Genomic DNA, 27,744 nt, shown 5'->3' on the forward strand with positions numbered 1-27,744 from the left:
TATGTGTAATTTTAAATTAAATAATTTTTTTTCCTCATTAATGTACATACAGCACCCCATATTGACAGACAAAAAAAGATTTATTAAAAAAGAAAAACTGAAATATCACATGGTCCTAAGTATTCAGACCCTTTGATGTGACACTCATATATTTAACTCAGGTGGTTTCCATTTCTTCTGATCATCCTTGAGATCACCTTCATTTGAGTCCAGCTGTGTTTGATTATACTGATTGGACTTGATTAGGAAAGCCACACACCTGTCTATATAAGACCTTACAGCTCACAATGCATGTCAGATGAGAATCATGAGGTCAAAGGAACTGCCTGAAAAGCTCAGAGACAGAATTGTGGCAAGGCATAGATCTGTCCAAGGTTACAAAAAAATTTCTGCTGCACTTAAGGTTCCCAAGAGCACAGTGGCCTCCATAATGCCTAAATGGAAGACGTTTGGGATGACCAGAACCCTTCATAGAGCTGGCCGTCCAGCCAAGCTGAGCTACTGGGGGAGAAGAGCCATGGTGAGAGAGGTAAAGAAGAACCCAAAGATCACTTTGGCTGTGCTCCAGAGATGCAGTCAGGAGATGGGAGAAAGTTGTAGAAAGTCAACCATCACTGCAGCCCTCCACCAGTCAGGGCTTTATGGCAGAGTGGCCTGTCAGAAGCCTCTCCTCAGTGCAAGACACATGACAGCCCGCATGGAGTTTGATAAAAGACACCTGAAGGACTCTGAGATGGTGAGAAATAAGATTCTCTGGTCTGATAAGACCAAGATAGAACTTTTTGGGCTTAATTCTAAGCGGTATGTGTGGAGACAACCAGGCACTGCTCATCACTTGTCCAATGCAGTCCCCACAGTGAAGCATGGAGGTGGCAGCATCATGCTGTGGGGGTGTTTTTCAGTTGCAGGGACAGGACGACTGGTTGCAACCGAGGGAAAGATGAATGTGTCCAAGTACAGGGATATCCTGGACAAAAACCTTCTCCAGAGTGCTAAGGGCCTCAGACTGGGCCGAAGGTTTACCTTCCAACAACACAATGACCCTAAGCACACAGCTAAAATAACGAGGAAGTGGCTTCACAACAACTCTGTGACTGTTCTTGAATGGCCCAGCCAGAGCCCTGACTTAAACCCAATTGAGCATCTCTGGAGAGACCTAAAAATGGCTGTCCACCAACGTTTACCATCCAACCTGACAGAACTGGAGAGGATCTGCAAGGAGGAATGGCAGAGGATCCCCAAATCCAGGTGTGAAAAACTTGTTGCATCTTTCCCAAGAAGACTCATGGCTGTATTAGCTCAAAAGGGTGCTTCTACTAAATACTGAGCAAAGGGTCTAAATACTTAGGACCATGTGAGATTTCTTTTTTAGTAAATCTGCAACAATTTCAAAAATTTCTTTTTTGTCTGTCAATATGGGGTGCTGTGTGTACATTAATGAGGAACAAAATGAATTTAAATGATTTTAGCAAATGGCTGCAATATAACAAAGAGTGAAAAATTGAAAGGGGTCTGAATAATTTCCGTACCCACTGTATACACTTGCATGAAAACTTCTTGGTGAAGAAGGCTTTATGGACATGGCCAGATTACTTCATTTAAAAATAATTAATTTACTGTAATATAGTTATATTGTCTTTTTTTATTACTGCTATTTAAGAGATATTTAAATGGGGTGGTCTTACATTCTATCTTTGTTCATTTATGATCAAATTATGAAAATAATGTAAATGATTATAAAACATATAATAAAGATGAGCAATAAGAAAATGTGAGACCATTTTAAATCAACTTTTTTTGTATTTTAATAATTGTTATATTAATTGAAAACATCATAAATCATACAATATGTATTTTTTAGCATATAACTATTTCCTAAAAAAGTACATTTGGTGCTACAACACCCATGTATGCAATTAACTTTCACAATGTAGTCTAATGTATGATTATAAACCTACTGCAGCATCAATATTGTTTGATGTACAGATACTGATAATATTCATTGTGTAGTAATTAAAATAACTTTAACATATTTAGTTTTCTATTTTCAATGTACATACACACACCTGCTCTGGAATGGCACACTGCCTTTCTGTCCAGTGCTAACAGGGTAAGTTACTACTTTCAAAAACCATAAAAGTCAGTTAGACTCATTTAGTAAACGAATGAATGGATGGATGGACCTTAATGTAAAATTGACCAATTAATAAATCGGTTGTGACCAGATGTTCTTTCATGATTTAGTTGGAATGCATTCCTAAAATATTTTTCTATAAACTGTCAAGATAGTCCTGTGCTTGTGGAATGTAATGACAGCATAGGAGCCACATCTTTTACTTTTTATATTGTGGAGCCGACCCGGACACAGACAGGCAGACATGTTGTTTGTCACCACCACACGTTTATTATATATACAATATTTACAATAATGGTCACTCAGACCCAGTCCAGTGCACACTCACAAACCCCAATATACAGTCCTGGCCACTCAATGCCTTTCTTCGGGCCGCCTCCACTCTCCTCTCTGCCTCGTCCTTCTTCCACCCAACTCTAGCGCTGAATGAATGGAGACGGCCCCTTTTATGCAGTCCCCGGATGAGCCCCAGGTGTTCCCGGCATTCCTTCCTTGGCCACGCCCCAGCGTGGCGGAAGTGCCGGCTGTCCTCCCGGCAGCTCTCCGGGTGCCGTCCTAATCTTACCCCCAGCACTTACTGGTGTGGCGGAAGTGCTGGGGTAACAAGGTCCCCAAGACATTGGGGCGCCTCCTGGCGGTGACCACGGGCCCCTACAGGGTGGAGCTTCCATGCCCTGTACCCGTGGCCCCCAGAGCAACCAGGAAGGCGGCCCCCACGTAATCCAGGGTGGGCTTTGACCCTCTTACGGTCCCTCACGGCGTCCCGGCCGGGTCATTGCCCCTGGCATCCCTGACAATATACATAAAGCACACTAAAGTACAATATTTTTAGAAATGATGTTTTAATGTCTTTATAGGAAAATGTACTAGAAATGTATTAAATAAAGCAAACTTGTCTGATATTAATATAAACCTTCATTGTGGGTCATTTTTACAAAAAAAACTTTTTCACAAATGACTTCCCTTCCATTGATTTTTGTTTGAAAATGATTGTTAGTATGTTTGGCAAAGGGACTGCAATTACATTTTCATAAGACAGACTGACATTTCTCATCCTGGTGCCAGGATATTAATATGTAATATTATATTAAGGGGTAAGCAGAAGTCAATTCAACAAAAAGGAAGATTATTTATACAGAAATAAGCTAACATGAATGCTGACAAACTGCTGAAAAATAAAATATTTTGAGTGTTGGTAGAAATAGAACTCTTATATTTCAAACCTTGTATTCTTATGTTTTCACAGAATAATGATTTAAATATGGGTAAAGAAAAAAGGTCTAAACACAGTACGGATGAACAATTCTGTAACTAGAGAAGTTCTATAAAGAGGTAGATCTTTATACGATCATACATCATGTGTCTGTAACAACACAGTAAAAATCTATATAAAAATCCTTATTAGGTTTTGGCCTTGAATACTTCATTTCTTCACCGACACATGCATGTATTAAAAAGCCAAAATGTAAAAAAAAAATCCACAGATGATGAATATATTTTTTTAAAGTTTGTGTAGCTTGTGTATTGAGTGTGTGGTTATTAAAATGAAGTAATAGCACCAATCCTTTAACCACTAATTATTTATGATTTTTTTTTGGTATATTCATTTAGTAATGTGTCCACTATTGCTTGATATTGCATAAAATCGAGCAACATTTCACTAAACATAATGTTTAAACCTCATTTACATAGTTTTTAAACATTTTTCATTGTATATTTTGGTATAATATCACACTGGGCAGTTGAGGTATTGATCATAGGCTAATATTATTTTACTTTAAAAGTCTTTATTGTTATATTTATTGTAAATGGCTTGACTTCTTACAATTAATTAACAGTTTCATTGCAATGATGGTTGATTGTTATATTTTAATTGATCTTCTACTGAAGACAATCAGTACAAAGAAAATATTGATTTCCACTGCTTCCTGACTTCCCCCCGTGAAAAAAGAACTTTGAGCAAAGATTTGCAAAGATATTATGAAAAGAAAAAAAAAAACAATCAGGTGTTTTAAAGATATGGGATTGGTCAAGCTTCTGAGCCTTGTTTATCCTGCAGCTGTTTAAAGAGAAAAGGGAACAATGAAATATTTCTGCCCTGAAGGCTAGTGAATGCTGAGTGGTTGAGTGGTGAAGCAGTGGCAGGCAAGTGTTTTTTTTTTAACCCATAGTCCTCTTGAGGCAGAACTGTGAAACTTTATTGCTTCATTTGAAGCAGGGGTTTGGATGGATCATTCCTCGTAGGGTGAGACAAATGACACCATTAGAAAATTGCATTTCCAGCCAATTTATTGTCTTATTTCTGTCAGGGCCAGGATCCTAACAGGGAAAACTGTGCTAAAGGCAGTCATGAGTAAGGAATGTTGACACTCTCATCTTTATTTCTGCCATTTTTCTTTCTTTCTATTTATTGCTGTTTATTTATTTTCAGTCAAGACACTGAGAAATCACTGCGTAATGTACAGGTCAAGGCAGTAATTTTGGGAGAATGGGTGAAGATTTATTCTCATTGAAAGATGGATGATTTGTTGGTTACCTAGTGGCCATTTTGTTTTTTATTTATTTTAATTATAGGCATCTAAAGGGCAATCTCATGGCTGAAGCAGGCAGACATTATAAAACTGTGAATTATTCTCAGATTTAGCCAGAATGAGTAAAATGGGGATTCCTGTTTAACAAAAGTATTTTATTACTGTTTAATTCAATTTAAAAATGTATAGGACACAAATAATATCCCATGGATACTAAAGCTGCTTTACAAAAGCATTATGTCATTGTTTACAATTTTAAAAATATTCGTTGGTAAAATGTTGTGTGTTTCGGTTAACAGTAAATACATTAAAGCCTTAGTTTTTATTAATCTGAAAATAGTTTGCATTCAGATATACTTTCTTTTATCAGTCCATATGAGTAATATTTCTGTTGTAAGTATGCTCTTCCTTCACACTGAAAGCCAAAAAAGACACATCCTATCACATTTACTTGTTTGGTTTAGTAATAAAGTTCAGCCTAAATACATGTAACACATTTACAAGTGTTTTGGGATGGGCATTGACTAAGTATGACTTTAAATCAGATCATAGAATAAGTCTGCATAGTGAGACACAGTTGCCTGATCTTTCTCAGGAACATAAATTGGATGAATGAAACTTTTAAGAGGACAAATAAAATGGTCTGGATGCAGAAGAATAATCTTTTGCACATGTTTTACTAAGTAATGTGGAAAACAGAATGTATTCCCTGAATCAGAACTTGTCAATACTTTAAGGATTCAGGCATCTATAAGATATTCAAATTGCAAATGAAGTGAAGTTCCTACTTCATTGCATCTTTTGTTAGTCATCTTGGTAATGTTTATTTTAATAGACATGCACACAATAAAAGTTGTCTCTTTTTGCTGGATTAATTTTGCTGAGATTAGTTTAATACTGTATTATATTTTAGCCATGTTAACTGTTATGTAGTATTTATTTTGAAATAAAAAATATGATACTTTTTTTAGTTTAGTTCTTTAAATTTTAAATTGATTTCCTGGTATGTGGATTATAAGCTTTGACATCTTGCCAGAATAGTTCTTCCTGTTTAGGATAACAAAACAAGAAACTGAATGTAATATTCAATAAAGATTATTTGATCAAATGCTTAATGTTTAGTTATTCTTATTTAGCAGAACTTTTCTTTCACAAAGCGTACCCTGATACAATAAAGTATTTACATCTATAAAGAAGTGTTGATAGTTCAAATCTATGGTCGTTGTCTGTGTGAAGATTTGTTTCTACCTTGTCTATGTGGATCTTTTTGCCTAAGCTTTTTAAACTTGTATGTGAGTTTTTATTTTGGTGTATTTAGAATCAGAATCACTTTATTGCTAGCATGTGAAAGATACCAGAATTGACTTTGGTCAGGTATAAAAACATGCAAGACAATACCAACTCAAGACAACACAATTTCAACCTATCATTAACCTGACATTGTGCAAACAAATACATTTACAAATTTCAATAGTACCGTCAAATAAATACAAAAACTACACAAAATAATATAGATATCAAATAGTACAAGTTGATAAAGTATGAAGTATTTATGAATAGATAACCAGCACAGTTATATGTTGTAAAAACAGGTAGGAGTTAACCCTATGTAAGTTTATTTAGGATTTGAATGCTTTGAGGAAAAAAGCTGCAGAGATAGCATGTAGTTTGGGTCATGATAGACCGGTACCTCCTCTGTGATGGCAATTTAGTGTAGAGTTGGCTGCTGGTGTGAGTGGAGTCAGTTGCAGTCTTTCCTGCTCTCTTTTTTGCTCTGGTGATGAACAGATCTTTTAATGCTGGGAGACAACAGCCAGTGATTTTCTCCCCTGAACAAATCACCCGTTGCAGCCAACTCTTAGAAATGGAGGAGGCAGAAGGAAACCAAACGGTGATGGAGGTTGTCACAATACTCTCAATAATGGCTGAGTAAAAATTTAACAATATATGCCTTGTTAAACCAAGCGTCTTAAGTTGGCAAAGGAAATATAATCTCTGCCTGGCTTTCTTGCCTGGAGGTGATGTGGTTTTCCCGTTTTAATGTATTAGTGAAAGTAGTTAATTACTGTGTATATGAATATATATGTATATTTATATATAGGGTGAGCCGAAAAGTAGTACAGTACCACTTTTCAAACATTTATTCTACAAAAACACTGAAAGATAAAATAAATTTCATTATGACACAAGACGATTTCTGAGCGCTCGCATGATTCATTCAGCCATTTCAAGAGGAATAGCAGCGATTTCATGGAGAATAGCATCCTTGAGGGTTTCAGGGTTTTGAGGTTGGTGTGTGTATACCTTCGACTTGAAATAGCGCCACAAGAGAAATTGCACTAAGCAAGTTTAGGTGAATGTGAAGGCTACCCGATATCGCCATGCAGGGAGATCAGATACCCCAAAAAGATCTCCCGCAAAACTTGCATGGATCTCTGCGCCATATGAGCTTTTGCTCCATCTTGTTGAAACCAGGAATCCACCTCATCCATTTCTTCCAGTTGGGGCTGCAGAAAGTTCCTTAGTTCAATGTAACTTTCTGAAGTAACAGTAACCGTTGCTCCCCCATTTTTAAAAAAGTAAGGGCCTTCAATGCCAAATTCTACAACAGTGCTCCAAACTGTATCACACTTACTGTGCAGGGGTCACCAATGAAGTTCACGAGGATTGGTTTCAGCCCAATAGTGAAAGTTTTGCTTATTTATGCAACCATTCTGATGGAAATGTGCCTCATCACTGCACATGACAATGACATCTCGATGAATGGTTTGTAGAATGTTCACGCACAACTCTTTGGCTCTCCCAGTATCTCTCAGTGAGTTCCTGCACTACCATCATTTTGTATGGTTGGAAATTAAGGTCCTTATGCAAAAAGACATGTTAGAAATTCCCAAGGCAGAAGCATGTGTGCGTGCTGAACATCTAGGAGACTGAAAAATTGATGCCCTAACAGCCTGGATGTTGTTAGGCATTCGTACAGTGCGAGGATGGCCTGGAAATTTTCTTTTCAATGTTGTACCCGTCTATCTAAATGTAGCCACCCCACTGAAGAACTGTTTTCCGATTTGGGACGTCACCGTTAGGAGGAATGCTGAAGTGCATTTGGAAGGCGCATTACGTAGTAATGATGGATTCGTTGTTTTTGAAGAACGCATCGACAATGAAAGCATGGTGTGCACCGGACCAAGGCATGTTGCCAACTGAAAACTACAAGGGATCACTTATCAAATGATCCCCACCCCAACCCACTCAGCTCCCTCTACCTCACACAATGACCTTGAGAAATGTGATACTTCATTTTGGCTGACCCTGTATATATGTATTGATGTATTTATGGAAGCTGTACAGCACTTTGGTTGACTGTTTTAAATGTGCTCTATAAATAAAACTAACTTGACTTAAGTAGATTTCTGGTCAATTGTCCATGACCTGAAGCTGCTTAATTTAGTTATGCTGCAGAATAACCCAAAACAAAAAAGCAAGTCTATAATTAAATGGCTCAAAAGAAAAAGAAAAATGTTATAGTACAATAGTCAAAGTCCTGACTTGACCTCAAAAGAGATGCTGTTGCAGGACCTGAAATGAACAGTTCACATTCTCAGAGCTACCAATGTGTCTGAATTAAAGCAATTCTACAATGAAGACTGGACTAAAATTCCTCTACAGTGATGTGAAAGACTGATATCAAATTATAGGAAGTGTTTAGTTGTGATTATTGCAGCTAAAAGTGCTGCGGCCAGATATTGAAGCCATGGGCACAATTACTTTTTTACATCAATGATATGGGTGTTGAATAACTTTGTTCCTTTGGGAAAGAAATGATTTAAAACTGTATTCTATGTTTACCCTTAGATCCCTTTTCCTCTATTATATTTTGTCTAAAGATCCAAGGCCATTCAGAGAGGGCATTAGGGAGCAGGCAAATAAGTTCTCATGGCACTGTATGTGTGGATGTGTTTATGTTCTACAATGTACTAGCACTCCTTCCATAGCTGATTTCTAGTCTTGGGTCCAGTGGTGCTTAAAATTGAATAGATGTCTATTTTTAGAACTACATTATATCCTTTTTTTTTTTTAAAATAAAAGATTAGTAAACTTAAACGTGTAACCTAATGTTCCATATATACTCTACAAATGTAAAACTGAAACTTATACTTTTATTTTAAAATGATATTTATACTTGAAAGAAACCTCTAAATTTAAGTAATTATTGAGTATAGACACCAGTAATTGCTAAACTGTCAATATTGCCTACATTTTCCTTCTCTACAGCACATGTACCATGGAGGTTTATTTCCTTCCTCTCAATGCTATTTAGATAGCCTCCGGCTCTCTGACTCTGTAAAACAATAAAAGAGTTAAAAAATAATAGGTTGTTGTATTGCAAACTCTTTTAAGGTTTACATACTTCTATTTAATAATTCAAGTGTATTATAACTATTACCTTAGTGCTGGCTTATTTCACCCTTAAAACAATCAATCCCTTCATTTTAGCAATTGGCCTTCTGTGTGTGGAGCAAGAAAGGAAAATACAAGCATAGTTAGGTCAGTAAAAAATTGCCATTTTAAAAATTAGGCATATTAAAATCTAAGAGAATAAGTTTTATAGAATAGATATGTGTCTGCGTGGGTTTCTTCCGGGCACTCCTGTTTCCTCCCGTAATCCAAAGACATGCAGGTTAGGTGGATTGGTGATTCTAAATTGGCCCTAGTGTGTGCTTGGTGTTTGTGTGTGTCCTGCGGTGAGTTGGCACCCTGCCCAGGATTTGTTCCTGCCTTGTGCCCTGTGTTGGCTGGGATTGGCTCCAGCAGACCCCCATGACCCTGTATTCGGATTCAGCGGGTTAGAAGATGGATGGATGGATGGATGAATAGATATGCTTTCATACTGTATTTTGGGCAGTGATCATTTGGAGATATATTAAGAGGTCATTCATCCTTACATATTACACCGACTTATTAATTGGTTTGAAATGGCAGACCTTATTGTAGTTTTATTTAATATTGTAATATCCACTTTTTGGGTCTTTGGGAGTAGAAGAGTACCTTTGCTACATTGTGTGCAATTTAGGATCCCAACTCTCAACAGGCTGGCAAATCATCACACTGCAGAGTAATACAAGGTACACTCGGACAGTCCCTTACTCTGGGCCAATTTAGACTCACCAATCAGTCTAAATTGATCATGTTGTGAATGCTAGATTAAACTAAAAGAGATTCCCCAGTGAATGTGTAAAGTTATTGGAAAGAAATTATTTTGGAAAAATTAATATTATGATGAATACAATTGGAAAAATTTCTTTCATATCAGTTGTAGGGCTTATAAGCACTAGATAGCAATTTTGAAAAAGGAACCTAGAAATGCCAAAAAATAGTCACAGAAGGTTTAATGGTTTCTAACATTTCAGAAGAAAACAATCTATAATTGTAGATCTGTAATATATTAAAATAATTAGATAGGAATAAAATTCGTAGAACAGGAAATACCTAATGTTCTATTTATTTCTGTTTGTATATGAAAATATCATTAAAATCTCCATACTAATACTTTAGGTGCTTATTGATTCAGAGGTCTAGGATCAGTAAAATATCTACAGGTAGACCTTGCTGTAATGCAGATATCTGACAGTTATACTTTAATAGAAATAAATCTAAAAGCCTAAACACAGGAATCAAATACTTTAACTATAATTCCACAATAGAGGATCTAGAGGCCAAAACACTGATAGAAAAAAGACCAGAAGTCCTATTGGACTTGCCGCTGCCCAGATTTAGACCATTTACAAGATAATTGTTTGTTTTAATGTATAACGTGTTTTTAAGATTAATTAAACTTCCTAATGCACTGTCAAGGTTACATATGGAATAGAATGTACACTTTTGGTGTACATAGTTCAAGAAGGTGTGAACTCGACGCTGTATAGCACCCGACCCGGCACAGACTGAATTGGAGGCATGTGTAAAAAAACACAAAGACTTTTATTTTTCTTCAGCAGGAGGGCACGTCTTCCCCGTGAACCCTCCAGCCACAACACAGTCCCAAAGCACTTTCAGCAAATCACAATAACACTCCCGTTTTGAACCACCACTCCTCCCTGGCAACCTTGTCCTCTTCCTCCTGATTCTGGCCCCCAAGTGGTGGTTGATCACCTGTTCCTGATTGCACTTCCGGGTGGGGCTGTAGAGTTGTCCAGGTTGGCTCCAAGATCCATGCAGCACCCTCTGGCAGCCACCCCAGATCCTAACAGGGCTGTGGAGAACTCCATCTCCCATGGAGCCCTGCAGGAAACTGAGGCACTATTGTCTGCCAGGGAGGCTGCCACCAAGCATCCCAGGGGAGGTACTGTTCCCCCAGGAACATATCTAGAAGGGGTGCCACAAAGGATAAAAAAGTAGAAGTCGTGCAGAAAGAGCTAATATTGTATGCCAATTCAAGGACTAAGGGGGTATAATCTGGAAAGTAAAATTAAGAGAGTTGAATCTTTTCATCTTACAGTACATTTTGCAAAACTTTTACCCACAAAGAAATATTTATTTATAAAATATGATATCAAGTCATGTGGATGACTGTAGCCCCTTGGAGACATATATATCTCTCATCTCAATATTTCTAATGTTAAATAGAAAACATATTAAGAACTGTATTATTTTCAGTGGCATGTTTTCAACACAAGATTTGTTATGTTCTTAAAAAAGTAATACCACACACCTAATCAATTTTCACTTTCTGTTTAATCCTTAGTTTCAGGAGTTACAGCATCGTCGAGAAGCAGAGGAAAGAAGACGCTTCCCCCTGGAGCGAAGATTGAAAGAACACATTATTGGTCAAGAGGGTGCTATTACCACTGTGGCTTCAGGTACCCCAAACGATAAAGTTGTTCAGACTAAAGATTATTTTTTTTGCCATTTTTATGCTTCTTTTAACAATAACATTTTTTTTCATTCAATAGATGCTTTTACCCAAAGCTACTTACAAATGAGGTCAGCATGACACAGGATCTGTTTTAAAACAAGTGTTACAAGATTTCACCAAAACAAGTGAAAAGTTCTGTAGACCTTAGAAGTATGCAACCATTAATAAAATAAAACCACAAAACGAATTAATAATATTTTAAATACACAAGACCGTAGCATCAAAACCATAAGCAATTATAATGGTATCTTCAGAATAGAAAAATCTTCAATCAGTTCTTAAATACATAAGGTAGTCATCTTTTTGGACAAATGTGGGCAGCTTATTCTATCATGAGCGGCTACACATTGTGGTATCTGCAGTTCTGTTCATTTGCAGGCCTGAGTGGGCGGGAAAGGGCTTGGACCAAATTGAGCCTCCAAATAAATAGGTGCTGAACTTAATGCATGCTACTGCTGGGAGCCAGTGGAGTGATCTCGAAAAAAGGAGCCACATGTGCCAATCTCAGCTGATTGTAAACAAGACACACTGCTGCATTTTGGAGCATGTACAATGGATTTATAGAACATGGTGGTATCCCCTGCCAATAAAGATTTGCACTAGTCAAGACATTGACGTGACCAGTCCCCAAACAATCAATTGAGTTGGTGCTGCTTTTGGGTAATATACATGCAGTTTGTCACATCTTAAGCTTCATATCGCTTTAATCCACTTTATTTGATTATACATTTATTCCTCCTATCTATTACATGTTTAGCAGGTTGCCAAAGTCACTGTAACTCTTGTCTATATGCTATTATATAATTGGACTCAGTCCTAATATGTAAATTTGGCACTTGCTTATTTTTACTTGTTTTAATTTAAAAGCTACTTACACTATTAATTTTGTATAAATATTATTGTTTTTTTATTTTGTTTTGCTGGGTGCCATAAATGTAATTATTTCTAAGTATATAGTGGATTCCCTGCTGTAAATTAATTTGTTTTAGGCATGTTAACATGTTATTTAGTGGGCATAAAAGTTTGTAGGGTGGATGTTTATGAAGAACCACCATTCAAAATTCCACAGTATGGTAACTCTTTTTTGTAACTTTAGCACAATTTTGTTTTTGTACAATAAACTAATCATTGTGTAACTACAAGATTTTCTTTTTACAAAGAAATTTCTGTGTTTCTAGTGGAAGAGCCTGAAAAATACTTCCTCACAGACATTTAGTGTAATAATGAAAACAAAAAGCAAGAATGCATGATTAAAAGAAAAAGCAAAGTAACATAATCATAATGATAAATAGAAATAAAATGTATATGAAATAATATTTCATAGGATTGCTATTTATGAGTTCAAAGTTGTTAAATTCACAGACCACAGTGATGTACTAAATATTGATTGGTCTTCACTGCTACCTGTACATGCCAAACATTAAAAATGTTTTATCCTCTTGAGATAATTATTGATGGATATTTTTTAATATGATTTAGGATTACAGTTGTCCAACATTTGTTGGCTAATGTCATGGAACGTATTGCACTTGCCAGTAGCTTCACACTTCTATAGTGTTGTTAGCCAAGCACATACGTGAAGTGCCATGTTGCTTTTTCAATGTAGTGTTAGAAAGGTGTCTTCCAAATCACTTATAATTGCATATACGATTAAATATCCTTTTGTTCTACAAGATAAAATCTTTTTGCTTTCAGGTGTGTTTCCTTGATTCAACATGTAAAATTGGAACATTTTCCTAATCATGTACAATTGTGAATTTTTTAGCCCCAAAGTACTTAACTTCCCAGAGATTTTCAGCATTTCCAAATGCTTTGTGTTAGTTATTGCATGGAAAAACTTGTCATATCTCTAACTTATGTGACAGTACCATATTGTATCCTATTTTAAACTTAAGTTTAGATAGATAGATAGATAGATAGTTTCTCTCTCTTTCTCTGTATAGTATAGTATATCTGGAATTGTAACAGTGTTTCAAAGCAGGGTAGCCACATAATATACCGGCACATTTTAAAAATGCAAAAATTTGTCATTTTTAATTATATCTGGTTTTTTTATTTCCTGTTCATTCTAATGAAATGTAGCATTTTCATAAGCAAATTAACACTTATTCCCAAGTTAACAAGCTTTGAAAAATCTTTATGTATGTTTAAACTTGACAAAATCTGAATGTTACAACAAATACATGAGGGATTAAAATGTGAAAGCTTTTAAAATTATTTTTATATAGGACCCTTTCCAAATATTGCTACATATCTTATAAAAACCTAATAAGTCAAAACAGATTTTTGTTTTCCAAAAGATGTCACTCCTTTAGTCAGTGATACTAATCTGTTTTGTTTTGTTTTCCTTTTCATAGTATATTGAACATACAGTGCCAAACAATTGAACACAGGCATACTTTAATAATGAAGCGTGGGCCAAAAAAAGCCCAGGTTTGTATGTTGGCCTTGTGTGCTTCTACTTCATGCTTCTCCTCCATCGTTGTGCAAAAGTAGAGAGATGAGCAATGCTGATAAAATGACATTGTAGTCCATAACCATAGGGATGGTGCATATAAGCTGTATATTATTTGGACAAGCGAATTCAGACACATAAGTGCAGTGCAGGTACCTTTGAACTAGTGCGTGAAGTGGTGGAAGTGTACAATCATATTCACACACCCTTCTACCAGCTTCATGAGTAAACAAGTAGTTTTTTAGAACTGTAACTGGAGCCACCAAAAAACCATTGTTAATGACCTTATTGAGCTTTCCCAACATGCACACTTTCACTTCTGCCATAGCTACAGCTTCCACTTTCATTCCCTGTCAGTATCCTTTGGGCCACTTTGGAGACCCACTTGCTTTATCATCCCTCTTTTTTTTTTAACTTAATGGCTTCCCACATTGTTTGTGTCCAGTGATGTAATCCTAGGTTGAAGTCTTGATTTGGGTCATTTTCAGTTTCGATGCAGAAAAAAACTCTCCAGAGAGAAAGGACAGAATTCTTCAAAATGTGCTCCTACTTTACCCATGACTAGTACCAAAGGCAAGTAACAATTTACTATTAATATTTAAATAGCTCGGGCCATTACTTCCAATCACACCCTTTTTATGTAACTCTGTCATTCTTAACATTTGTGTTGAAGCATCCTAATAGAAAATTACTTTCTAAAAAAACATTTATCTCAACTTGAAGCCGCATTGAGGAGGCACTCTCATCAATCAGTAAAAACTTACAGACACTAGTTGGGGGTTTTGAGTATTCCTTCTGGGCTTCCCTTATGTATCATCTTCACAGTAAGAGAGCAACCACCCAAAGAGCCAGTATTATTTGTTGAGGTGAGTCAATTATCAGTGATTATATTCTCAATTTACTTACTTAAAACTGCTAATCTAACAAACAATGTTTGACATTTGACTAACTTGACAGTGCACTTTAGGATGCAGGTGATTGGAAAATAATAATGTGATTAACAGAAAAATATTATGTGATGGCTAAAAATCCAAATATCATTAAACACTATTACATATTTGTATATAATCTATCCATCTATCCATCCATTATCCAACCCGCTATATCCCATCTACAGGGTCACAGGGCTCTGCTGGAGCCAATCCCAGCCAACACAGGGCACAAGGCAGGAAACAGACCCCGGGCAGGGCACCAGCCCACTGCAGATAATCTATGTCAATCCTTTTTATTTACATTTTTTAACCATAAATGTTTTTTGGTCAAAATGTACGTTTGTGGAGTAGACAGTGATATAGTGCCAGACTTGGAACAAATTATAAGAAACCCTTTAACAAACAATAGGTGTGCAAGGAATTTAATCTCATATGCAACTGGATAAAACATGCAATATGGTGTGGGTCGATTTCCTGAAACAGAAAAGGATACAATCATTATATCACTGAACAATGTAATTTGTGTAAAAGCAATTTAATAGAAATGACTGAGTCCTACACGGGGAAAAGCTGTTTTTTCTTTTATTTTCTAATTTTTCAAAAGAGTAACAAGAGATCAAACTGTGAAGTAGGTAGATCTGCCTAATTTGCATGTGTATGTGCTCTGTTATTTGAATGTAGTAGTTTGTGTATTCAAGTAAAGACTCAAAGCTATCACTAACACAAAGTTGGATTTTCAGTGAAAACCTGTCATAATGGTAACTCACTTCCAAAGTTACTGTGATTTTATCCCTTGAAGCACTTTTCAGTGTTTTAAATTTAAATTGTACATTCAAAGTACCTTATTTAGAAAGCATTCAACTGGAAGCAGCCAGTATACAGTATATGGAAAAAGGTTTGCGGACACTTATATGAGCTTGTTAGACATCCCATCCCAAAACTGTGGACAGTAATACTGAGTTGGCACTCCTGTTGTGGTTATAACAGCCTCTACTCTTTTGGTAAGGTTTCCCACGAGATCATGATGTGTGTCTGTGGGAATTTGAGCCCCTTTAGTCAAAACAGCATTTCTGAGATCAGGTACTGATGTTAGATGAGAAGTTCTGTCTCGCATTTGCCATTCCATTTCTTCCCGAAGGTGTTCAGTATATTTAAGGTTAGGGCTCTGTGCAGGCCACTCAAGTTCCTCCACATGAAACATTCAAACCATGTCTTTATGGACCTGGCTTTGTGGACAGGAGTATAGTCATGCGGGAACAGGAAAGGGCCTTCCTTAAAATGTTGCCACAAAGTTGGAAGCATACACTCATCTAAAATGTGTTTGCATTCTGTAGTATTAACAATACCCTTCACTGGAACTATGGGGCCTAGCCCAAACCCTGAAAAACAGCCCCAGACCATGATCCCTCTTCCACAAAATTGTACAGTAGGCATTATCCAGTCTGTAAGGTAATGTTCTCCTAGCATCAACCAAAACCAGATTCATCAATTAGACTGGCAGATAATGAGTGAAGCATGATTCATCAGTTAGTTTAAGTGTTTCTACTGTTCCACACAATGGCAATGTGTTTTATAACCCTCTAGCTGATGCTTGGCATTGCACAATTTGATCGTATGCAGCTGTTTGGCCATGGAAACCCATTTCATGAAGCTCCCAATGTGCAGTTTATGTCCTGATTTTGCTACCAGTAGCATTTTGGAACTCTCCAGCTGATGCTTGGCAGTGTATAATTTAATCTTAGGCTTGTACGCAGTTGTTAGGCCATGGAACCCATTTCTTGAAGCTACCAATGTGCAGTTCTTGTTCTAATGTTGCTAACAGTAGCAGTTTGGAACTCTTTTGCAGGTAAGGCAACAGAGGATACATAATTTTTACTTGCTGTGCACTTCAAGACTTGGTAGCCCCACTCTGTGAGTTTGCATGGGGATGTTGTTGTTCTTAAAGGCTTGTACTATACAATAATAGCACTTACAGTCTACCAGGGAAGATCTAACAGCATAAACTTAATTTACTGACTTATGGTAAAGGTGTCAACTTATGACAGTGCCATGTTTAAAGTCATGAAGCTCTTCTGTGCAACCCATTCTACTGCTAGTGTTTGTCAGTAGTGATTGCATAGCTATGTGCCTCATTTAATTTGCCTGATAATAGGTTGGAGGGGTGTCAACATACTTTTTGACACATAGTGGTAACATGAAGCAACCAACATATATAAAGTATTTCTTTTGCACATACATGTAGTGACTGAGTACTTGCCAGGTTTTTAGTAACACTAAGAGAATATTACTTAATGTTCAGGTTGTAATTTGCTATTGCTTTTCAAGGATGAAGGAAATACATGTGCATGTTGCTTGAACACCCCCACCATGGCACTGCTTTTCCCCTGCTCACTTCACTCGACATCCCCACATTGTGAAGAGGGGGGCTGAACGCACCCCAAGGAGACAAGGTCACTTCTTCTGAAACCTCCTCTTAAACAGTGATACAATGGGAAACATATATATTTACACTCACCTAAAGGATTATTAGGAACACCTGTTCAATTTCTCATTAATGCAATTATCTAATCAACCAATCACATGGCAGTTGCTTCAATGCATTTAGGGGTGTGGTCTTGGTCAAGACAATCTCCTGAACTCCAAACTGAATGTCAGAATGGGAAAGAAAGGTGATTTAAGCAATTTTGAGCGTGGCATGGTTGTTGGTGCCAGACGGGCCGGTCTGAGTATTTCACAATCTGTTCAGTTACTGGGATTTTCACACACAACCATTTCTAGGGTTTACAAAGAATGGTGTGAAAAGGGAAAAACATCCAGTATGCGGCAGTCCTGTGGGCGAAAATGCCTTGTTGATGCTAGAGGTCAGAGGAGAATGGGCCGACTGATTCAAGCTGATAGAAGAGCAACTTTGACTGAAATAACCACTCGTTACAACCGAGGTATGCAGCAAAGCATTTGTGAAGCCACAACACGCACAACCTTGAGGCGGATGGGCTATAACAGCAGAAGACCCCACTGGGTACCACTCATTTCCACTACAAATAGGAAAAAGAGGCTACAATTTGCACGAGCTCACCAAAATTGGACAGTTGAAGACTGGAAAAATGTTGCCTGGTCTGATGAGTCTCGATTTCTGTTGAGACATTCAAATGGTAGAGTCAGAATTTGGCGTAAACAGAATGAGAACATGGATCCATCATGCCTTGTTACCATTGTGCAGGCTGGTGGTGGTGGTGTAATGGTGTGGGGGATGTTTTCTTGACACACTTTAGGCCCCTTAGTGCCAATTGGGCATCGTTTAAATGCCACGGGCTACCTGAGCATTGTTTCTGACCATGGCCATCCCTTCATGACCACCATGTACCCATCCTCTGATAGCTACTTCCAGCAGGATAATGCACCATGTCACAAAGCTCGAATCATTTCAAATTGGTTTCTTGAACATGACAATGAGTTCACTGTACTAAAATGGCCCCACAGTCACCAGATCTCAACCCAATAGAGCATCTTTGGGATGTGGTGGAATGGGAGCTTCGTGCCCTGGATGTGCATCCCACAAATCTCCATCAACTGCAAGATGCTCTCCTATCAATATGGGCCAACATTTCTAAAGAATGCTTTCAGCACCTTGTTGAATCAATGCCACGTAGAATTAAGGCAATTCTGAAGGCGAAAGGGGGTCATACACCGTATTAGTATGGTGTTCCTAATAATCCTTTAGGTGAGTGTATATATATATATATATATATATATATATATATATATAATTTTTACCTCCTCTTTGCTCGATCAGCTCCTGGCTTGCTTCTGCTGCCATGCCGCGTGATCTGCATCTCGCGTGGTGCACTTTTATCATATCATCTATGTCCATATATTCAATCTCTTTTCACTTTTACCTTCAATATAGCATTGAATTTTGATTCTATGTTTGGAATTACATCGTGCCAAAGCAACATATAACTGCCCGTGAGTGAATATTGTTTTTTTCTCTCTACAAGAAATGTGTTTGACAATAGCATTCACATAAGTTAGAAATAATTTCTCTCGTGGAATTTCACTTTCACCAAACAGCAAATTTTTTAATTCTCACGAATACGCCTCTTCATTGGGAAGAAACAAATTAGACAATCTACAAGTCTCTGTCTTAAAGTTTAAATGTGAACAATATATTCAATCTCTTTTTGCTGTTCCGCTATTTTACCGAGTAATAATTTCCGTGTGTTTGCACTAATGTGATCTTTATTATCCTTTTTTTTGAGACTTTAAAATTTTCGTACTTCCATTATCTGTAACCTGCTCTGCATGTGTACTGCGCCAACATTTTTGAATTCTTTACAACGTTCCACTTTGTCATCTACTCTTTGTTTTATTTCCGGCCCTGGGCGAGGTTAAATCTCTTGGTACAAAGACTCGTCTCATGGGACGTGAAAGTGTCTCTGTGAGAAAATCACGTCTCGTCTCCTTCCAACCTTCCAAGATTTTTTTTCATAATAGAGAGATTATGAATTCATTGGCTACCTGTAATCCTACCCCAGCCTTAACCACTTTTGAAGAGGTGCCATAGATATTCAGTAGTATAGTGCTTACAGTTATAGAATGGGTTAAGATTAGTGGGTACATTTTAATTTTTTTGTAAAGTTAGACTTTTCTGTGGTGGTTTTATAATTAAAAAGTACCCAAGTAGTAGCTGATATAAAAGAAATGTAAACAGTGTTCATTTTCATATAAATTAAAGGGTTTGAAAAGTGTTTAATGAATGTGTTGGGTTCAGTTTGACAGTCTTGATTTTGTTTAATTTAAATTAAATATACTATTATTTTTGGACTTTTTGGTGTACAGTATTTCTGTTTATGGGTGGGAGTAGCAAACCTTGCAAACTAAAAACATTTTATGGGATGTATAACATACATTATTCTAAAATAAAATATAAAAAATGAACACATCTATATTCTATTCTATGTAATGGAAAATTAATTGAATTATGCTCACAGCAGTCTAGTAGTTAGCATTATAGTGTAATGTCTCATCCTAACAGCAAAGTCAAAGAAATTGGCAAATAAATAAGTGAAGCAATGACCAAATCTAACCATTAAGTGAAAAGTTTTAGACTATTAAAGTATGTTAGGAAAAGACAGCAGCAGCAGCAGAGGAGGCAGTAAACAGATTCATATATTTAGTGATTAATCATCTACTCTTAAATATGTGCTGTCTTAACGATTGGTTATCCAGGCCTCCAGGATATAGTAAGAGAGTGTAAGGACAAAGGAGAGATTGATGAGTGTTGACAATAGGGTGATCAGTAGCCCTGAGCACACCAGCAGCCTTTTGAAAGCAGGGGGCACCTGCTGGGCTGTACCACCAAAAACACACACATATAGATATCTTTCAAAAAGTTATTCAGCTTTCTTTACCTGCTTGAAAAAATATTATTCAATATTTAAGTAAAATAAACATCTTTTTTTCTCATTTTATTTAATCTTGTCTTTAATACAGAGTAAATTCTGGGGTATCTAGTTACTTCATAGCTGTGAAATAAAGTTAGGTTTTGAACAGATTATTTTCTGTGAACCAATATTATCATATGTTGTCTATATAAATAATTTACTTATGTCTTTTGTAGCAGAATTGCTATCATGACAAATGCAATTCATTACTTTTTGTAATGTTTTTGAACAGTACACACCTTTCAATAATATATTTCAACCATTTTAAAGTAATTCACCTCCTCTTAAACCTTTTGGTTATATATTTACAAAATTAATTTAAACAGTGCATTTTCTGACTCATGGATTGAAGTTAGTAAATGTTCTAAATTTTCATGACAGACATTCTGGCTGTTTGGAACAATTAACAAGTGAATGAATCACCCTACTCCACCCCAATGTTCTTGATGGTTCAGGAATTTGTCAGTCCCTGTTTGACCGTAACTTGCAATCATTACCCTCTAGTAGACAGTCCTTGTTACAAAAATAATTATATTTTTTAACATTTTTGTTGTGAATTCATGGAATGACTGACAGCACATTATTCAATTTTTAAAAAGTTTAATTTTAGTTATTCTGCCATTGGAAAGTTATGTCCAACCAGTGTCCAGTTTATTTTACTCTTGCATGAAAATAGACTGTGTATCCATACTATAAATAACTGTAAGTGTATGAATAGAGTTCTTATAGCATTATCTGTCGAATATACTGTTTCTTTGAAAGGCTTTCCTTAATATTCATTAGAAAGGAAGAGCACCTTATATAGTGAACTAAGAGAAACCTTTTATTAGCTGAGATACTAGGGTGACATTTCAGTGACAAAGTCCTAAGATCATTGGAAGATGGTAATATTGCTTTGAATTCAAAATAAAACACAACTACAATGAAGTAATATTGAAACCTAAGGTAGCAAAAATAATAATAGCTAGAAATATATTATGACCTTAATGTAAATATTGCAAACTTATCAAACATTTTAAAGGCAACACTTAAACAATTTTTAACACTACATTATAAGACAAATTAAATATCAAATTGTATACACCTTAACTGTAACTGAATGCACTGAAAACCTCACACAGTGAAGCAGACTGGCAGATATCGAGAATGATTCGTGATTACATTACAAAACCAGTAGTGCTCTTTCCAGTAGTATTTTAGTTTACTTGAGATTGCATATGCAAATGGACTTCATTCTACACAATGCAACACCACATTTTAGTGCTGGTACTCAGGAAGCTGAAAGTCAAGCAGAGGCTGTATTAATGAAAAACCCAATATACAGCACTGATTATAGTCTAGTGATTGTAAAATGAAGGAAAAATTAAAAAATTAAGGCAGGCATAAAATATCAAGAATATCTCTTTTTTTAGCCTAACCTACCATCGCCTGCAGCCAACAAAATAACTTTAATGTACCTCCTACCTAATATTCACTCTAGGTAAAGTAAATCTGCACTAAGACAAAAGCTGAATTAGCAGCTTTATCCAACAGAGATCTGCTTGGGCTCAGCTGTCTAAGACAGTTGCAAATCCCAGTTCAAATTCCAGGAACCCAATGTAGGCAACCTGTGAAGGGAGTTACACCTAGATGAAGGACCCAGTGTATATATATTCATCCATATGAATATCATGTAACATTTTTAAAAACATACTCATACAATGTTGAGTATTTCTGTCATAATAAAATGAAGGAATAATGAATATATGAAGCTTTTCAGTTTATTCATTAAAATACCGTTTTCTATCTATCAATAATCATCAATCATTATAGAATTTTTTTCATATTTTATGACTAATAATTAAATACCAAATTGTACCAATTGAGAAAAGTTGTAATTATTATAATTTGATCCACTTCTTTCTCCCACCTAGCTCCGTGGCTTTGTGTGTTCACCGTTGCACATTGAATATAATGCTTTGCTTTTCAGGATAGCTCCAAAGATGAACACTATTTGGCCTTTGGGCCAGGTTTTTCCTCCCAATACATTTTCCTGCTCAGCCTGAACCAAATTCTAATGTGGAAAACTCATTAGATGAAAGCCTGATGATTTATAATGGTGAATTGATTCAAAATAAATAATACGGAAAAATCGTTACATGTCTGCACTACCATCTATACAGGGCACAAAAATAAAACTTTCCCAGTATTAATAATTTTTTTAGCGAATGGTTCTAGCCTTTATTCCTGTTTTTACCCCTAGTTCCTCACTTGTGTCACACTCACAGGAGGTGAGTACATTTTCGTTTTAAAAATGAAATTAATTATTTTGTGAGTTTATGCTACAGTAGATTATGAGCAGTAGTGTCACTTTATGAATGTAATTTTGTCATTTCCCTTCCCTCCACAGAAAGGGAAAATGGGGAATCTCTGGGAAATCAGTGTTTATGTGAAGTCCACATCAGCAGTACTGTATTTTTTCTGTACACAAGCTTGGGTATTTGTATTTAATAGTATGATGATTTATAGAACAGATCACCTGCCCTCCATTGCCTTAGTCTATGTTTAGATCTTCCAAATTATGTTTGCAAAATATAACATGGACAGTATGCTTAAACAGCCGTGGTCACTGGGCCTCTGTGGTGGCTTTGTCAGCCATTTGTGACTTCTGTTTATTCTGATTCTTTTATATATATATATATAAATATATATGTTAGATTGTGCATCATACCAAGTATATTCCAAAGCAAAGGACTAGTAGAGAAAGCAATATGTTATTTCTGCTCAGATTAGGATGATGTGAAACAATAAATTACCTCTTAAACTTTGCCGATGACTTCTTTTGGTATGAACACTTCTAAAAGGTCACAAGACTAAGCACTGCTTATGAAGAATGTGGATTTGAAAATTTCCTTGTAAAAACTGATTTTTTTTTTAAAGAAACTGTTGGGTTTCTTTAATATTTCTTACACATCATACCATTTTTATTTATTCATATTAAACTAATTTCTTTCCTCTAGTGCTTTCTGCTTTTGAATTTCTCAGTATTTTCTCTCTGAAATCCATGCACTTTAAAGGTTAATCATCCATTTCAATCCAAAGCCCACACTTTGGCTCAACTGGGCAGGCAGTGCTGGCTAATTGGCTAATTGTGATTAATGGGTAGTCCCTATGTATGACACAGGTGGCAGTGTCTGCGTGCGTTGCTGCCGGCTGGTGAAGCTGGGGGTGGGTTGGGGATGATGGGGGGGGGGGCAATTGTGCTGCTTTATAATTAAATTATAGGGAATTGCTCTTTCTTTTCCCTGTAGCATTCTGCTTTTAACCAGTTAAAGAGACAGAACCTACATCTTAGGCCTGTGGAAAAAAAACAATGACCTTTACATTCTTGTCACTTGTCTATTTATTGTTGGTATTGTTAATATTATAATCATCATCGCCTTTATGCATAACTGGCACTCTCATTCAGAAAAAAATTTAAATGAATGAAAAATAGCAAAGAGATCTGCCATCTTTGTAATCTGCAGGGAAGTATAACTGAGATCTGAGATTAGAAATTACATCTAACATTTCATCATTTTAAGACAGTTCATGGCTTCTGAACTAGCATACATTAGTGATAATTAATTTTATGTTTACCCTACATATTTTTAAGTTGCAGTTCTAAAAGTACCTGGCAAATATTTACTGAATTTTCCTATTTTTTCATTTATACTGATATTTATTTTTGCCCTTTCACTAATTTTCCTGCAGCTTATGCCATACATCAGTTTTTTACATTTAGCTTTCTTACAATTTTTATCTTGCCCAGAGTTCCTTGACTTCTGTTGTAACAAATTATATCCTTTAAACATTACAAACATTTTTGTTAATATAATCTTAATCTATTACTATAATTAGTTTATTATTTGTAATTTTGCATGTCAGATTGACTTAAATTCAGTTTACTCTTTATTGTGTTTCATTTATGAAATCAATCATTTAATTGTATTAAATCTTTCTTTCACTTTAGGTGTCTTCAAAGAGTTTATTGAGCTTTTCATGGTCATCTGTATTATTTCTAGTAATAACTCTGGGTGTATTGTGAGATATACATGCATGTATTAGATCTCAAATGTATTGCTGTCATCATAGTACCTTAATTAAATCTATATGGATTAACATCTTACTACTGTAATAGTTTTCGGTGTTGTCATGGCTTTCAAATCCTGTTTTGTTTTTGAAAATACAAAATATTTGTAGATTTTTTTTTTTTTGGAAACTTATGGAGTAATTTGTAAGCAAATTATACCTGCATTTATAACACTGTAAATGTTTAGTGTTATTGAGCAAACCTATAGACTGTGCAGCACATACAGTATGTGTTATTTTTAATGTTTGAATTTTCTTTATGATTATTACATAATTAGCCCTATATGAGTGAGCTTGTACATTAGTGTACCCTGGTTTTGATTAGTTCTATAGTACTAAAACAAGGTTAGTTCCAGCCTTGCTTCTGACATGATAGGGGATACAGTTGGCCGCTCTTCAAAGGCCATGATGTGCATCATACAAGGCAAGAAACAACCCTAGACAGGGTTCTGTTACATAGGCACAGACCCATTCTAAACCTGTAGAAGAAAAACCGGAGTACTTTGAGCACAATGAAGAGAATATGCAAGCTAAACCCTAACAGCAACTCTCTACATTCCATAATACCATACATTATTAAGTATTAAATACAGATAAATTAAAATGAAAAGTTACTGGCAGCATAAAAATCAAACAAAACATAATATTTAGTATAAATGCTCCTTTCAGTATCTATGCAATAACATAAACACATATATTTTTTTACATATTATATGATTTCCAAAACAGCCATACCACATTTCTAGTTACATATTTCTTCAGTTTAAGTCAGTCAGATACCCAGTCCTACTATGGGGGCACTTTTGCACAGTACAAATTGTGAAATCATGACAATACTTTCACTACAAGGTACCATTTCAAGATCAGGAGGAGTATCTTGAGAAAAATGCACCAGGATGCCAAGTGTCACCACAGGATAGCAATTAAAGAAAGAGAGTAGGAAAGACATAGTAATGGCCAGTCAATTGAACTGGTACAACCATTTAAAAGCAATATGAAAAGCCCCACCAGCAGCTCAAACAAGACTGTGATATGCTAAAATATCAAATCTTAAGTGTTGATTTAAATGGGAAGAATGATAGGGTGTCTCTTATATTTTTATTTTGATCATTACAGAGTTTCTTAAATATAGTTTGAACTGTAGCTAAAGTCTCATCCCTTTATAGTAATTTCATTTATAGCTAAGCATCCACTTCAACTAATGATCAGTTACACTATTACCTGTAAAATGGATGTTATGCTCTCTAAGTACAAGAAAATATTGCTTTGTGTTATAACAAAAAACATAACAAGTGAGATGCTGATGTGAAGTTTACAACTGTATTTGGCAATCGATTATACAGAAAGCTGTTCATATGCATATTCCCCTGGGTGTCCAATTACTGTCCTACAAGTAAGCCTGTAATTAAGTTTTAGATTGTAGATATAGGTCACAATTGTTTAATCCCTCCCACATATATCTTTCTAGTTTTAACATGTAAGAAGACATCTTGTTTGTCTGTTTAGCTTTTAGGAGTTAAAAGTTATTGAATACCATTATGCCATTCTAATTGTATTAGTTGACCTTTGCCAGAGGAGAAGTGAAATTGAGTTTGAATGGATAACCTAAATGTGGGTGAGTAGTGAAGATAGGTATTTTATTGTTACTTCTTAATATGTTCCACATCAGAAGCAAATAGCATCTTTTACTAAAGAACTTTTCTATATAACTAAATTTAGCCTTTTTTTAACATTTTCCTGTTTGGTACATCATTAAATTACATAATTTATACAATATATATATTATTTTGCTTATGTAAATAATTATCATACTTTAAGACAGTCCTTTATTCAAAACTAAACAAGTAGTACATGCATTCTGTACAGGTAATAACAGGATATTTTATTTTTATATTTGGTATCTTTGTAGGATATATTATATGAACCAATTTACTTAAATATTAACACAAGTTATGAAAGGGCTGCTACTTGAGTGAAATGAACCAAGGTTTCTCACATCCCCAGATAGAGTTTAAATGGTTAATGACCTGTGTCACCTTTCTGCAAGTAACGTGATACCACATTAGCATCACTGGGTGTAGATTAGCTGTATACTTTTAATGTTTTGTTACACGAATTCAAGAAAAGTTAATTATACATGACGAAGGGTATAAATATCCAGCACTGTGATGAGTACCTGGCAAATTTCCCTGGGGATTGTTATATCCATCCATTTTTTACCCAATTTATACATTTCAGGCTCCAAAAAAGCCAGTGCTTCTCCCACTGGCACTGGGAACAAAGCAAGAACCAGCTCTGGACAATGCACCATCTATTGCATAGTTACTATTATAAATAGATAAAGACAGAGAACTTTATAAAGGGTGGCTTTCTTCATTAAATAGTATCTTTATCAGGTAACCCCAACATTGTAGCCAGTGATTTAAAACTGCACAAGGACTGTGCTTTGTCATTGTTGAAAAGTCATTTTAATACTAGTAAAATAATTTCAGTTAACAGTATATATTTTTTATTTTTATAAAATTACACATATGAATGGAATGTATTAGGAAATCTGAAGGACACAGTTTGAAACAATCAGTTTGTTTGCCTCTAATCAGCTTTTATACAAGCAAACTTTTTTTTAGTCATTGACCAACATAACAGGCATGTCTTTAAGATGTGTGAGGAAAATCTAAGTATCCTTTGAAAACATAAGGCATCAACATAGCCAGCATTTCAACCCAGATCAATGAAACTATAAGCAGAAGTGGTTAATGCTGTACTACAACAAAACTCATGTACACATAATGAAGCAGGCAGGTAAGAAATTTTAAACAAAATATATGGAATGATGTTGTAGACATTCTTACAGATGTTAAGTAGTTACATAAAATAATTAAATGTTGAAATGGTTTTTCAAGACATTATTTTTTACAATAGATGATAACATAGTATTTATTTTAGCAGATCAAGTGTGAGGTTCCTATACTGTAACATTGAGACATACTGAAAAAACAAAAAAAAACTGACTATGGTATTCTAGTACAGAAAACACAATGTTTGTACAATCAAAAGCATTGTGAATACTTTTGAATGGTAACATGTATTGATCCATCATTCAATACCATCTGGCATCTGACTAACTGGCAGCAGACTTATTATGCATGATAATGACCGTGAAAGCATAAAACTGACCATGATGATTTCAAAGTGAAAAATAGCCATATAGAATTTTACCTCTAA

At 35.7% G+C, this 27,744-nt stretch overlaps 1 protein-coding gene across 1 annotated transcript in view; it reads left to right on the top strand.

The window, feature by feature from the left end:
• The window catches only part of clpb (caseinolytic mitochondrial matrix peptidase chaperone subunit B), a 192,121-nt gene that overhangs the window by 134,190 nt on the left and 30,187 nt on the right, over positions 1-27,744 (top strand). Inside the window, exon 7 of the mRNA XM_039745656.1 lies at positions 11,408-11,522. Within this exon, the coding sequence (XP_039601590.1) occupies positions 11,408-11,522 (115 nt within the window). The remainder of the gene's footprint in view (positions 1-11,407; positions 11,523-27,744) is intronic.

This window comes from Polypterus senegalus, chromosome 2 (assembly GCF_016835505.1).
Source record: "Polypterus senegalus isolate Bchr_013 chromosome 2, ASM1683550v1, whole genome shotgun sequence".
In the NCBI taxonomy this organism is placed as follows: domain Eukaryota; kingdom Metazoa; phylum Chordata; class Cladistia; order Polypteriformes; family Polypteridae; genus Polypterus; species Polypterus senegalus.